At 32.2% G+C, this 16078-nt stretch overlaps 1 protein-coding gene across 1 annotated transcript in view; it reads left to right on the forward strand.

Moving 5' to 3' along the window:
* LOC108915629 (zinc finger protein on ecdysone puffs) overlaps positions 1–16078 on the forward strand; it is a 50199-nt gene that overhangs the window by 15878 nt on the left and 18243 nt on the right. The window contains exon 4 of the mRNA XM_018721717.1: positions 4877–5214. Within this exon, the coding sequence (XP_018577233.1) occupies positions 4877–5214 (338 nt within the window). The remainder of the gene's footprint in view (positions 1–4876; positions 5215–16078) is intronic.

Here is a 16078-nt window from a genome sequence, read left to right on the forward strand (position 1 = left end):
TTGCCGTATGCGAAATTCGCATCTCGCGACTGACGGACGGTCAAAGCCGTCGTGAAATAGGGGTTTCACTGAGGTTTAGAAAACAAATATTCAGCTTTAAAAGCAATTTTAAAAATTTTTTGAAGGGCAATTCTGTTAAATCTTATTTTTCTCTATCCTCACTTAAAATTTATATACTAAGTGATAGTTAACCCTGTATATTATATCGAATTGTATTATACTTTCCTAAATACAATCGCTTTAAACAGTTTAAACGCTTAAGTTTTATAAGGAACGTTTGTATTCACAGAAGTGCACATTAGTAGTATACTACGTATGCATGTAACTAAATCATATTTAAACTTTTCTATGTGAATTTCTTCGTAATCACAGTTTGTAAATAATCTAAATTACATAAACGTTCTTTGCAAAGAGTGGTGCATGGTTTGTGCCATGTTGATTAGTCAATGTCCTCGAACGATGTACGGAGGTTCAGGCTCTACAATTTTCTGTTCTAATTCTCAAGCACATACATTTGGCAATAAATTTTCCTTTCTACCGACTCTGGTCTTCAACTAATATCTTAGAGGTTAAAACAGTCCGCTGTGCTTGCGATCATTGCATAATGTATACCTATATACAAGGACTGCCAACTTACAAATAATAAACTGGTGCGCTGTTGGCAAGTTTATGTTGCAAGTCATGACATTAAATTATGCATATTGGGTAAAAAATAATTGAAAGATGGAAATATGTAATTATGAGTATTTTAAACTCGATTTTATTCAATATCTACAAACAAGTTTCTCAACCTACTTACTCACTAGTATAAGAATATTTTTCTTTGCATTGACAGCAATGATTATTTAACATGGTAAGTATAGGGCCCCCCACATCCCACTTCACCCCCATTTCCCGATCCTCCATGAGCATTAACTTATTACATAACATTTAAAATAAGGTGCAAATTAATTTGGGAATGAGAAATTCTCAAAATTTTACGAAGTTCAAAGATAAGATTCTAAAAAAGTTATTTTATTATTGAAATAGCTTTCTTTCGTTAATACTGTTATGCACACTTTTGGCAATTTAAATTGATTTTTTGTCTCATTGATGCCTTATTTTCATTGTTTTAGTTATCCAACACATACTTGTAATTTTTGTAGTAGTTTTTGTTTGGGTTATACATTATTAAGATTGTTGAAGTCACATGGCTGCAACCTATAGTACAGCGGTTGGCAACTGGCGGACCGCGGTCCAGATACTGATCGCAGAAGGTAAAAAACTGGACCACCAAAAATTTTTTGAATGTATAATTACTCAAATTATTTAAAAATATATTTTTCTTATAGATAACAATACATTTGATTGCCACCCTTATAATTTTTTAATGGTTAGTAGGTTAGTAAAGAAACTAATTCAAGACCGCAAATGTAATTTCTCCCATTGATTTTTGAATACAAATATGCCTATCATCTATTGTATTTCATATTATTTTGTGAGTGCAAATTAAAATAAAAAATTAGTAAGGAATATGAGTTTTTTTCCTGGATCTTGTTAAAAATTTTCAAAAGTATCCGGACCACCTAAAATTACTTGCCGACCCTTGCTATAGTATATTTTGAAAAGGGGCATCATTGTGGCTTTTTTTTTTTATCTCAGAAATCTGCCATTAAGTTGTGTCCTATTTTTAATAAAAAACCAGAAAAAAAAGTAAATGTAATTTAAAAAAAAAATAAATATACGAATATCAAAAAAACGTCAATTTTTTTCACAATTGTTGGTCATCTAACATTTTCAAGATTTACCGAGAGATATGATATGTGTGTGTGTCTGGGTGTGGGTGTTAGAAATCCCAATGATCTGTTAATCGTCCAAATATACATATTTGGACACTTTTAAAAAATTACATTTGCTAGTGCATTTTGTATATTTAACTGGTGTTATATATTCTTCCCTTGTTGTGTGTGGTAAGGTTTTTGAATTGGTGCTGGTGGTGAAACTGGAGTACTCAGGATAATGACTAAAAAATAACACCGTGAATTAACAAAGTTTAAATGCATTCATATGTCTTATTATAAGAAGCATAAAGAGGGTAGGTGAACTCGTGGCTGTAATGGTAATTTTAGAAACAATGTGCACGATTTATATTTGTTTTAATTAAGAAAACACTGATATTAGTGTCTTGAATGTGAAATTACACCGATTCCATTACAGCTGGATAAGAAAAAGAACAGTGTCATTTACATTTACTTTTGTTTTATTTCACCCACGGTATTAAAGTTCTAATTAAACAATTATCAGTCAACAAATCAGTAATACACAGTTAGCCAGAGACATAAAGGGTATTTCAACAATTTTTTTTTATATTTCAATCCATAAGTTAAATGAATATACTAAATTTTTTATTTTGTATTTTTTATATAATTATATTAGTTTCTTATGTTTTTAATTGAACTAATTTACGTCAAATTTACTATCAAATAAGACAAAAATGAATGAAACCACTAGCACAATTATTGCAAAAAACCTAAAAGATTGTCAACACATAAAGATTATAAAAGTCAGTAGATTTCCTATTTCCTTTTTAACAAAACTTTGAAATAATGTACGTTTCAACATCTCACATTTTTAAAGTAAGTGCTGTATAGTTCATTACTTTTCAGGATCGAGGTATTCGATTCTTTTTGGTGTTAAAAACACAGTTAAGGTATTTTGCTCCCATTATTAATTTGTTTAGGCAATTAATATAGGTATGTCAAATATTCCTAAATATAATGTGAATTGGAATACTTTTCCAAAAATATATCTTTCTAAAGTACAACGCAACATCACCCAATACGTAATTTTAAAAAAAAAACGGAAAGTAGGTAAAAGGCAACATTGCTTCTAGGGAAAAACAGAGAGTCTGGCAAACACTGCCCACTCCCCATTTAAAGGGACAAGGTCAAATTAGAGAATGTCCAGACATCAAAGGCATTCCGCCGGCCGTCTCCTCTGTATTACTTACTCTGTGCTGTGGTCAAGCATTGTCAATACTTTTCAGGGACACCCTATATAAAAAGTTATCACACTGTGATGAACTTTGTGCGAACAGTTTAAATACACAAAAAAAATCATTAAATAAAAATTTGAAGGATAAAATAAGTCTTCTCAAAAAAAGTTGCTACCATCACACACAAAAAAAATTCTTGCATTAGAGAAGTCGTGATTACAAAAAAGATATCACTCAAATCATTTTAAACAGTAATTCATATACTCCAACAGTCTCCAAAAAGGAACGTTAAATAAATGTAAATATCTTAAATAATAAAAGATTGTTATCCTGTACCTTCAAAACATTTTGCATTGTCCTACATTCGTTTGAGGTTTTTTTCTTATATTTGGTCTGAGAGTCACCCGTAAGATTTTTTCAATAGAATATTGCACCAGTTTATATAGGTAACTGACTCTCAGATGAGGATGAAACTAGCAGCCTGACTCATCAGCATGACTGTTACAATACTGCATATAAAATATAGATTATTTAAAACAGGAAAAATGGTATTACAGTCTTAAAATCATAAAATAGTATAGGGATTAATATTTATGCAAATTATGAACTTGTATTACTTTTGCAACTTATATTCCGCAATAATAATCTTGATAAACTTGTGAGTTATACGTCTTTTCCTTCCGCGGATTGGTACACCAAAAAATTATAGAGTTTATTTGAATCCATCTTTTATAATTCACAAATGAAATTTTAAGGGTACACGCCCTATACCGTGCTTTCACCGTATAACGCTACATAGGGAATTAGCTTCTTTCGAGTTTGTAAATTCGGAAAGGTGGGGAGCGCTGGGTGCTGCAACAGTGATGTGAGATATGATTACGTACGCCACAGCGCCGCACGGCCGCGCACATAGAGATCGACATCCCCACCGCTGAAGCCGCACGAGTTTGACCGACGCACCTCCTATGTAGTGTTTTCCCGTGAAACATATTGTTTAAATGGTGCCCAGACCCTTCTTAATTGTATAAAATTGAATACAGTGGACAATTTCTAATGCTTCCCACAATCTTTTCAGCTTTTCATAGCCCGAAACTCGCTGCAGCCATTTATTTATAAAAAGAGGATCTGGCGACGATATAAACAATTTTTTGCGATAACTAAAGGGTGTACCCTTACAATTCTGGTTTTATATATAGAGGACACCTAAAAATGTATTCAAGAATTTTCTCTTTCAATTCATGGTACGAGTCTCATTAAAGTTATTTATTAATAAAGAGAGGGTCTGGGCAGCATTTGAACAATTCTTTTGCAATATACCAGGGGTGTACCCTTACAATTTCATTTGTAGATGGATTCAAATAAACTACAATTTTTTGGAGTACCGATTTGACATAGGAAAACAGGTACATATAATTTTTCTTTTCTAAAATAATTTATCTACATTATTATTGCGCAAAATACGGTGTAATTGTAATATAATTGTGTAATATAAGTATATATAATATACGGTGTAATATAAGTAATGTAATATCATTCGCATAAACATTAGCTTCTATACTATGTTATGATTATTTTTAAACCTATAATACGATTTTCCTGTTTTAAATAATCGGTATTTTATATGCAGTACTGTGATGATCGCGCTGATGAGTCTGACTGCTAGTTTAAGCCTCGCCTTTCTCAGTACAATTTTCTTTCCATAATATGCATATATCTTTGAACTTTTTTATATTTACTTGCTTGTTTTACTTATTATAATACTGATTTTAATATAAGGTTTTCTATTTTCAATTCGATTTTATGAAACAAAAAAGTTTCATAAATATACTAATAATTCCAGTTAATTTAACAAACGAATATTTTGTAAGATAAATTACGTTGTTTCTTAATTATGTTATTCAGGCTTCTAGCTCACGTCACGATAGTTCTTTTGGTGGATATGGTGCAAGTAGACATGACTCGCACACGAGTTATTCAGATCGGAGGAATTATTCTGGCGATCGACACTCGACATCTACACCTTTTTCCAGAAGAGACGACTTTCGTAGGCCCCCGGGCCCTCCTTCATCTCGCGGTTCATACAGGGGCCGCATTAGCTCAAGAGGAGCCCGTGGCCTAAGATTAAGAGATCGCCCAAATAGAAGACGTCTCGCAGAAACTTCTTATGCAGTACGAAAGAGAGTTATTCCTGCACGTTCATCTGATTATGCCAGGAGATTAAAGATATCTAAAATGAGGAGGTAACTACAAATTTTATTGCCAGAAACTTGAATTCAATTTTTGACATACTACTATTCATATAATAGGATTATGTGCAAAGATAGCAAAAAATGAACAGTACGCAGAGATGTATACAAAACGAGAGTAAATTGAAGATTATTGTACTGCACATTGACGAAAGATGTCTGTTTGTAAATGGTCATTCCTGTTATCATGCCATTATTATTTGATTGATTCAATTCTACGAATATAGTCATAAGTCGATGTCAATTTATAATGCACTCAATTATGACGGAAGTCAGGCTGTTTATTAATTTTTAGATATCTCAAAAATAGATGCAAGTTTTATTTCTCGAACAGTTGAATTAATGAAATAGAAGAATGTAATACATCATAACTGTTCTTTGTGCTGTATAGATCAGGGCAGAGATTCACGACATTTAAGGGTAAAGAATCCCTTGGGCAAATTTTTTGAAAAATCACAGAGTTATCAGCGTTTTGGGGTGTTACGAATCGTAAATAAAGAATTTAAAATTTACATCAAAAGTATCAAAGAAACATACAATTTGCAAGCTCAGCATTTTATAATTACTTAGACAGACTAATAATCTTTACTCATACATTTATTTTAATGGTTAACTATTTATTAAGGTTATACATTTGTCGAGCAGTAAATGAAGTTATGGAATTTCTCGTGTAAGAACACATCGTTACCCCTTATCCCACGTTAAAACTTTTACGAGCAGAGCATATGTATGTACAACATAACTGGAATTTGCGCTTTTCTAATTGGAACCAATTATTAAATACATACATGCATTTAATATGTTAACATTACGTTGTGAAAAAACAATGGAAGATGACAAATTTATTGGATTTACCCTAAAAAAGTTCTAATGGCTAGAAATGTCTCGTATCATAGAACAATACATTTTGCATCTAATGTGTAAACCGATAGAATTGGAACCGAGCTTATTTAATATAGTCCATATTTAATAAGCATCATTGATTCAATGTCATATTAGGGCATTACATTTATATTTCAAATAACGAGTTTTTATTCTTAATGGTACCTGTTACAACACCAGGAGTGATGGGACTAAAGATTTATAGAGACCTGTTTAATATACAATTCCATTTCAAACTTAATAGTACTACTCTGCACTGATTTATGAACCAAATATAAATATAAAGCTAACGAATGCAGTGGTATTTGTGCCTTCCAAGTATGCATGTAAGTATTGCAATATATGTATGAGTATATCCTACATTTAAAGCTAGAAGTTAGAATAATCAATTGTACAATGCAGGTTCTACATTCAAAGGCAGCAGAAATCTTTGAATTTCAACTTTAACTGGTTAGAAATATGAACGTTGACAAAATAAATTTTACTGGTTATCTACTGAGATTATTGAATTTCATGAAAGTAAACTTTTCATATTTTGTAATTTTCTCGTCACCGTTAAAAATAATAGCTGAATATTGTCGTACATACATTATACCTAGAGATCCAGAATGATTGATGATGTTGCTACTTTTAAATATTTTGTGTTCCGCTCTTCGTAGTTGGCAACACTGACAGTGATTTATTTCGTTCAGTGGTGGATCTTGTTTTTTTATTCCAACAAAGTAAAAGCAACAATTTTTAAACAAATTTATGATTACTTCCCTCATTTAGAAATGTGAATAAAAAATCGATTTAAAATTTCTTTATTGGTTTAAAGTTAAATAAAAATGAATATGTACTTTTAATTTTAAGCAAAATAGCAAAATTCTTCTACCAGTAATAATAATTTTTGTAATTAATAAATATGTTTAATATTTTTAATCACAATTTATTTATAATGAATGTTCCAAATGTCTGCCTTCGTTCCGAATACATAGGTTTACTCGTCTTTTTAAACTGTCAAATACATTATGTAATTCATTTTCTGTAATATTAGATAATTTATTTGTTATGACGTCCTTTAGTTCATTCACTGTGTGTAAACGGTATACATATGTATATGGAATTTTTTAATGTTCCAAAGAGATAGTAATCTAAGGGAGTTAAGTCCGGAGATCTTGGAGGCTATGAGCCTCGACTAATAACACGATCGTCATAAAATTCTCTCTAGGAATTGCAGTGCTGTGTGCTATTGCCCCATCTTGTTGAAAGTAACAATTGTGCAATTCATCGTATAGTTGATTTAAAAATGGCTGCAAAATGTTTTGTCTGTATCGCTCAGCAGTAACATTATCTTCAAAGAAAATAGGTCCAATTATGTTTCGCTGAGATATGTCAACAAAAACTCCTATTTTAACAAAATTGATTAATATTTTGTAAATACTGATATTTAACATTTTATAAATATTTACCCGCCTGAGCTGAAAGTTGTAAAGGCTTAGTGGGGCTTGCTGCTATATGGTCTCTAACATCCTCCAGTTTTATCTTCAGTTAAAACTAACTTTCTTCCAGGTGACTTCCCTTTACAAATACTGCCAGTATTTCTGAATCTTGTCACCAAACATGTTGAGCAAAACTTATAATCTGCGTCTTCATAATTTGGGAACCTCCTGGAATTGCAAAAAACATGAATAGATTGAATAATTCTATCCATTTTCATCTCACTGATCACTTCGAAAGTAGGCCTCTACAATAAATTTATTGTTTTCTAACGAAAACACCATTTTCTAACCTAAAACAGTTCAAGTACTTCATATCAAAGGTCCCTCAGTATTTGCTTCCTTATCACAAAACTAACAGTTAACAGATGATTAGCGTTAAAAAATACTGATTATCTAGAAGATTAACGATAAATTCAAATAAAAATACAATCGGCGAACACAAATAAATAAAGCAGCAAGCACACACGGAAAGCACATACGTCTCTGAATTGACAGATTGTGTCAGTCGAAAATTTAAGAAAGTGTAAAGTAATTTTGATCAAATGGAAATGGAAGTAAATTTTAATATTTTTTATAACATTTACGTGTAACGTCAGCTTCAATCATTCTGGATTGCTCGGTATAAAATTGTGTGGAATCGTTTATATTGGCCAACAATGAACAAAAACGAGCAAACTAAATGTCGATATTCTAGCATAGGCAATGTTTTATTACATCTTCAACAACTAAACAGGCTTTTTATTTCCAATTCATTTTTATTTACTGGTTGAGGTACTAGAGACTGTATTATTACATAAAGGTGGTTCTTATTTATTGCTTGCTCTCACTGTTTCCTATCCATTTTACTTATTTTATAGCTAATTATAGTTCCTATCTAAACAAAACGTGTATCATAACTAATTTAATTAATAAATTGGATTCAACGGTCATATAATTAGCATAATTATTAAAAAAATTTCATGAACACGTTTTCTGTAAAACTAATGCAACAGACATAAGTACATTAGAATTCTAAAGAAAAAAAAGTTTTTTTTAAATATCTAGTTGATTAAATTCTTGCCAAAAATAAAAAGCACTTTTACTTTAAATAGGGCTCATTAAACTTTTCGTTTTTTTTTTTTAAATTGAATTGAATTTAGCTATTTTAACCAGTTTTTTTGTTTTAATTAAAAATATGTATCTAATTTTGTCATCAGATTTTTCCAGTCTTGATAACGTATTATTTGAACTCTGTTTTAGCCAATTAATGTTGAAAGATTTCATGTAACTTTGTGATATTTCAATGATATAAATTATTTGAATATGTTTTAAGGTTCTTCTTTCTTCTAGCTTTACCACAAACTTACTGTCTCAAATTATTTATGGTATTTTTTTTTAAATGGCTAATTTCGTAAAATAACGTTATGTTTGAGGACTTCAAATTTATTTCGGAATACATAGTTTAATAACTGAAATACTCGTCAGAAAATAAACATTTGCTCTGCCCATTTCATTGTAAATTGGGCTCAGAGGCTTGAAAATATGATTTAACTTTCATGAAATTAACAATTCATTTTTGAATCCCGTTTTTGAGCCTTCGAGCCAAAATGTTAGATTTGCAACTAAAGATATCCTGAAAGTAAAATATGATTTATTGACAACTTTTTACAAGGAATTCATTCATCACAATATCAAGTATATTTGCAGATATATAGGTTCAAACTGCATTTTTTCTTAAGAAACATTGTTATAAACAAAAATAATTATTGCCAATAATTTCCTTTAATCAAAGTAAAATGTACATTCTCAATTATTATTGTTCGTTATTCAACTCTCTAATTCTAACTTATCCTTCGTCTCTATTCCTGTATCCAACTACCTTGTTTATATAAAAATGTTTATAAAATTATGAACAATCAGTCTATTCAGCGTTTCGGGACACGCACACTGGCCTTGGCGTTCCAGCCACCGTCGCTCGGTCTGTCTTTCCCGCTCTTCATAACATTTCGGCCATCCTGTATATTCCCGTCCTCGGGAATTCCTTGGCCCTGACCTAGAAACGGAACTTAGCGGCAGTGTACTGTTTCAAACATATTTATTGTTGAGGATCTGATGTCAAGTTCAAGATAATCATTTAGTCAGCATTAATGTGAAAAGATGTGCTGTGCTTTGCCATTCGTCATTTGATAGATCTATACTTCTGTTACACAATCTGTATACCACGCCCGCAATACGCTTTATCACCGGTACGTCGGGGCAGACGCCTGGCCAGGGCATCCAATCGACATACAAGCAACAAAGAACGCATTGTCTATTTATACTACATTCACTTGCATTCTTAAACTCTGAACACAGGCTCCCTTTATAGTCGTCCTGCCCGACTATCACCCCCAATATTTCTATGTTTTCGTTGATTGTCACAGGTTACCTTTTAAGTCGTCCTGTCCGACTATCACCACCAATATATTGTACGTTTTCGTTGATTATCACAGGTTACCTTTTAAGTCGTCCTGTCCGACTATCACCACCAATATATTGTGAATTGTATGTTTTCGTTGACTATCACAGGTTACCTTTTAAGTCGTCCTGTCCGACTATTACCACCAATATATTGTATGTTTTCGTTGACTACCACAGGTTACCTTTTAAGTCGTCCTGTCCGACTAGCTCTATCTTGACAACAAATCTTTCTTTAACTTTCCAATAAATCAATTAAGTCTTCTCTCTTCTTCTCTAATATCTCTTTCAGAAGCACTGCTAGAGAGATCGCTGTCTTTTTTACAACTCGAGTATGGTCTTAATGAGTCAACTGCTACTAAAGTACTGAAATTTTTATAACCTCTCATGCCTTTCACACTTCTTATTTTATAACGATCACCTTTGAATATTTTTACTATTTTATATGGACCATAAAACTTTTTGTTTAATTTTCTATTTACACCTTTCTCACTACATGAGATACCTCCTTTCCACAAAACCAAGTCACCTTTTTTATATTTTCTAGGTGCCTTCCTTGTGCGATCATACTGAATTTTCATTTTTCTCGCTACATTTTTAAGATTACCACTAGCCTTATCTCTTTTATCTCTAAAGTTAACGATTCTCGGTTGTGTTGCTAAATTATTTAATAAATTGCCTCTATACCCAAATAATAGTTCAAATGGCGTAAACTTCGTACTACTGTTCACGGAATTATTTATACCCCAAATGATTTTGGAAATTTTATCATCCCAATATCTGTCCTTGTCACTATTCATAGTTCTCATTGCATCTAATAAGGTTCGATGGAACCTCTCTACCTGACCATTTGCTCTAGGTGTAGCATTCGCAGTTCTGATATGACTGATCCGTTTATCACTTACAAATTCTTTGAAATACCAACTAGTAAAAGCCAACCCATTGTCACAAATTATGCGTTTAGGGTAACCCAAAAATTCTCCAAAAATTTGCCTCAGATTCTTAATACATTCTGCCGAACCTAGAGTTCTCGTTGGTCTTGCAACTATATATTTAGTAAAAGAATCGACTACAGTTAAAATATACGAAAAACCTAATTTACTTTTTAGAAATGAGCCTACATGATCAATGTGCACTGTATGCATTGGCTCATCCAGCTTTGGTATCGGATGTAATTCACCTTCAATTTTACCATATGCACCTTTACTATATCCACAATGCAAACACGCAGCTATATACTTTTTAATAAAACGAGACATTTTTGGGAACCAAAATTGATCCCTAATTAATTTCAGACATCTTCCGAAACTGGGGTGACCTATTTCATCATGATATTTTCGGAGAAATTGATATCGTGCAAATTTTGGAATAATAAGTCTATCTCCATTTAATGTTTTTCTATATAAACAGTTATTTTTATAGCTAAACTCCCGTAGCAGATTTTTGTCAGATTTGTTTTTGATTTGTTGGATAATATTTTGCAGAGTCATCCTGTAATTGTGTACTTAAGAACCAATCTTCCGCAGTGATTTGAAAAACAGCATTTCTGCTAAGCGTGTCTACATGTTTCATACTTGAGCCCGGTTTGTGCTCAATGTCAAAGTCAAAATCTTGTACAGATAACCACCATCTGGCTATCCTAGGCACTAAATCACGTTTTGTAAATGTATACTGAACCGCGGAACAATCCGTAACAATTTTAAAATGTTGACCGACTAAATAGATACGAAAACACTTTAGACTTTCAACAACAGCAAGAGTTTCTAATTCATAACTGTGATAAAACTGCTCTGCAGAAGATGTGACTCGACTAAAATATGCCACTGGTTTTAATTGTCCATCTTTTTGAACCTGCAGAAAAATTCCCCCTATACCTCTAGAACTAGCATCTGTGTGTATTTCGGTTTCTAAATTTACGTTGTACGGTACAAGAATAGGTTTTGAAATCAGAAGATCTTTAAGTTTTTGAAAAGCTGTCGATTGTGTCTCTCCCCATTCAAAAATTGCATCTTTCCGAGTTAATTTTGTCAGAGGAAGAGCAATCATTGCAAAATCTTTAATAAATTTTCTGAAATAACCTGCCAAACCTAAAAATTGTCTAATTTCGTGGACATTTGAAGGCTGCTTAAAGTTTTTGACTGCTTGTACTTTAACTAATCCTGGCGAGATACCGTTTGGCCCAATTTCATGGTCTAGACCAAGGGTCGGCAACTGGCGGACCGCGGTCCAGGTCCGGACCGCGGAAGGTAAAATACTGGACCGCCAAAAATTTTTTGAAAGTATAAATTACTCAAATAAATTATTTAAAAAATGTTTTTTACGTTTAAGTGCCAATCTTATCATTTTTTCTAGTATTTTACAATTGTGAGANAAGGCTGCTTAAAGTTTTTGACTGCTTCTACTTTAACCAATCCTGGCGAGATACCGTTTGGCCCAATTTCATGGCCTAGAAAATGTATGTGACTTTTTAAGAAAGAACATTTTTTTTAAATTCAACTTAAATCCGGATTAATTCAATAGTTCGAAAACTAGCTCGAGTAATTTTAAGCCTTCTTCGACAGATACTGATGGAATTAACAAATCTGGTCATACCGTAACTTCCCCAGAGCATTATGAATAGCTCTCTGGAACACAGAAGGTGCATTTATCAGCCCAAACGGCATTTTGAGATATTCAAAATGGCCGTCAGATGTAATGAAAGCAGTTTTGCTAATTGAATTTGGTTCTACTGATATCTGATGGAAACCCTGATTACAATCTAAGCTTGTGAAAAACATTTTTCCCCCTAACAAATTTAACTGTTCTTCCACATTTGGCATAGGGTATATATTTTTATCAGTGATTTTATTTAAAGCTCTGTAATCTACACACAACTTAAAATCATTATTTTTCTTTTTGACCAACACTACAGGGCTAGCATATTCAGACTGTGACTCCCTGACTATACCAGAGTCTAACAACTCGTTTACTTTTTCTCTTACAATTGCTCGTTCATTTAACGACAATCTATAAGGACAATAACATACAGGTTTCGACTCATCTGACAACTTAATTTCTAACTGGCACCCCTTCACCACTCCTAACTCAGCAGATGAGTTAGCAAAACAATGTTGCCATTTATTCAGTACTTCTAAAACTTTCTCTTTTGACTCAGAATCTAAATCAGCATTTATGTCTACTTCACCTATCTGAATCTCTCTAACATGCTTAGCATTATGGCTCAGAGAACTCACCCTGTAATCTCTCAAAGCGGTGCCGCCTTGACATCTGAGTCCTCTACTAATTAGCCTGCCTCGTCTCCAATGTATTTCTTCATTACTTAGGTTCGAAACCGGAACCAAACAATGAGAACCTCTAAACACCATTCCGGGAATACAAATCACACTTCTCCCGAACTGAAAGCGTTTGTTTTCCATCAAAACTTCATCCTTTTCATTCACATCGCTAATTTCACAGTCCACCATCGTCGTTGAGTGAGGATACAGTATACAGTCTTTTAACAAACTAATTTTTGGTCGCACTTCCTCTCCTTGCTCAAAAATGTCTTGTAACCAGTTATCGTCATTTTTGATCAATTTTGCAATCCCCGCACATACTAGAAGTGAAACACCTTCGGCATTTATTACCGGCTGTCCGACAATCATGTCAAAATTGTCCATATCTGCACTAGTCACCAAAGCTGAAGTCTCTATTTGAACGCCATCAATTTGCAACGTAAACTTTACCGACATCTCAGTTTTTATCGTATTGCCTCCAAATGCCTTTAATACATTTGAGTCGGGATACAGGTGAAGCTTGGCCCTCTTGGCAGCAGCTGTATGAATAACATTAACCTGGCTACCGCTATCCAAATAAGCCAATAAATTTTCGTTATTAATGGAACACTGCTTCGCATAGATTTGGTTAACATCTTTCATTTCCCGAAGACGTACTCGGTTCATTAATATTGCATTTGCGAACTTTGCAATCTTGCTTTTTGTGTCCAAAACGGTTACAAAAATAGCATCGTAAAACATTTTTCATGCGACAATCTCTTGAAATATGTGGATCAAACAGTGGAATTATATCGCCACGAACAGATGATGTCGACGGTTCCCCCAATACAGTTTCCAAGTTGGCCGACTCCAAGTTTGCTCTGAGTTGGGTACAACTTTTATTAAAAATCTCACTGACCTTCCTTTCAATGTGTTTTTCCAGCAAACTTTGGTAAAGAGCATTTTCATCATCACTCATCTTGTCATCATCACTCATCTTGACCACTTTAATGGGACACACTGTATATAGTTACTAGCAGTTTTAAATACGTTGTTTTTTTCTGTGAAAGACACGTGACACTATCCCACTTCTGATGTTATAAACAAAAATAATTATTGCCAATAATTTCCTTTAATCAAAGTAAAAAATGTACATTCTCAATTATTATTGTTCGTTATTCAACTCTCTAATTCTAACTAACTTATCCTTCTTCTCTATTCCTATATCCAACTACCTTGTTTATATAAAAATGTTTATAAAATTATGAACAATCAGTCTATTCAGCGTTTCGGGACACGCACACTGGCCTTGGCGTTCCAGCCACCGTCGCTTGGTCTGTCTTTCCCGCTCTTCATAACAATATTTTATATATTATTAAAACCTTTCGCAGGATTACAGAAATATAAGATTTGGTGGGTGTATCTCTAATAATAAGGAATATATTTTTTATAAGATTTTTAGTTGTTATTTTAATTTTGTTTATCAATTTTTTAAGAAATACTTGAAAAATTAGTGATGAAATCATTTATTTTTAAAACAATTAATTCATTTACATGTGCAACTCAATATGTTCGCCTGATGACCCTGTACAATCGAAGGAACACCACACAATAGGCCTGTTCATTAATTTTGTTAAAAGCAAATCTAAGCAGTAAATTTGTATCCAGTAGTCTGCTATAGATCATAAAAATCTATAATTTCTTTATCTAAATTCGTCGAACAATAATGATGATAACTTTAACTTAGTTCACCAATCTTAATTTTATTGTTTCTAAATTTTGTCAACTATCAAAACGATTTGACTTATAACATCAGTTGCAGTAACACTAATGAACAGTAATTTTTACTGCATAACAAGGATATAATTTCTAGTTTATATTCACACTTAGTTCAGAGGACGCCTCTATAGTTTTATATTTTAAACAGAATGTTTTTGAAATCCTTGATGAATTAAAAGGCCTCTTTATTAAGTAAAGTTGCATCCATATTATCATATTAAATACATATCATATCGGTTCTGTAGAATATTGTAAAACATTCCAATCTAATTAGATCAAAAAACATGAAAACTTGAAAAAATTATTAGTAGACATTTTATTGCACTTTATGTCGGGAAAAGTTGAAATTAAGTAACCCTTTACAATTATCAAAGTAGGACATGCAAAACAGCGTTATAAACAAATTGTCCCAGGGTCAGGCAAAGGCCGGTCAGGAATTCGATATTTTTGCATTAAATAGAGCTTATTTTTACGGTAATTTAAAAAAGACAGAGATCACCTACACATCTTTGTTCTCAAAATATTTTTTTTATATATAATATTAGTGATGTAAAATAGCATGCTATTTAGTTTTGGGTGATATATATCAAAATATATATCATTATATATATCAGATGAATTTTGTTAAAAAAAAACTATATTCAAATTAGTTTTTTTATATTGCTAATGCCTTGCTGATTAATTTGACACCAAATACATGTCATATATATGAACTTTAAGAAAAGTTATCAAGTGATCTTTATTTTTTTTCATATTTAGATTGGAATTTTATATTTTTTTTATCATACTGACTTCTAATTTTTGTTGCGTGCTACTGACTGTTTATAAGCAAGTACGCTGTTTATTAGCAATTTAGTTTTATCAACCCAGAAATAAAAAATGGGAAATTTCTAGAACAAGAAAATTTAGTCTTTGTATATCACAATACGTACTTAAAAAAAATTAAAGATAAAAATTGAAATAAAAATTATCAAAAACTTATGATAATAAAGAAACTGCTTTAAAGTAGTACTTAAAAATCTGAAA

This window comes from Anoplophora glabripennis, unplaced genomic scaffold (genome assembly GCF_000390285.2).
Source record: "Anoplophora glabripennis isolate ALB-LARVAE unplaced genomic scaffold, Agla_2.0 scaffold1484, whole genome shotgun sequence".
Classification (NCBI taxonomy): domain Eukaryota; kingdom Metazoa; phylum Arthropoda; class Insecta; order Coleoptera; family Cerambycidae; genus Anoplophora; species Anoplophora glabripennis.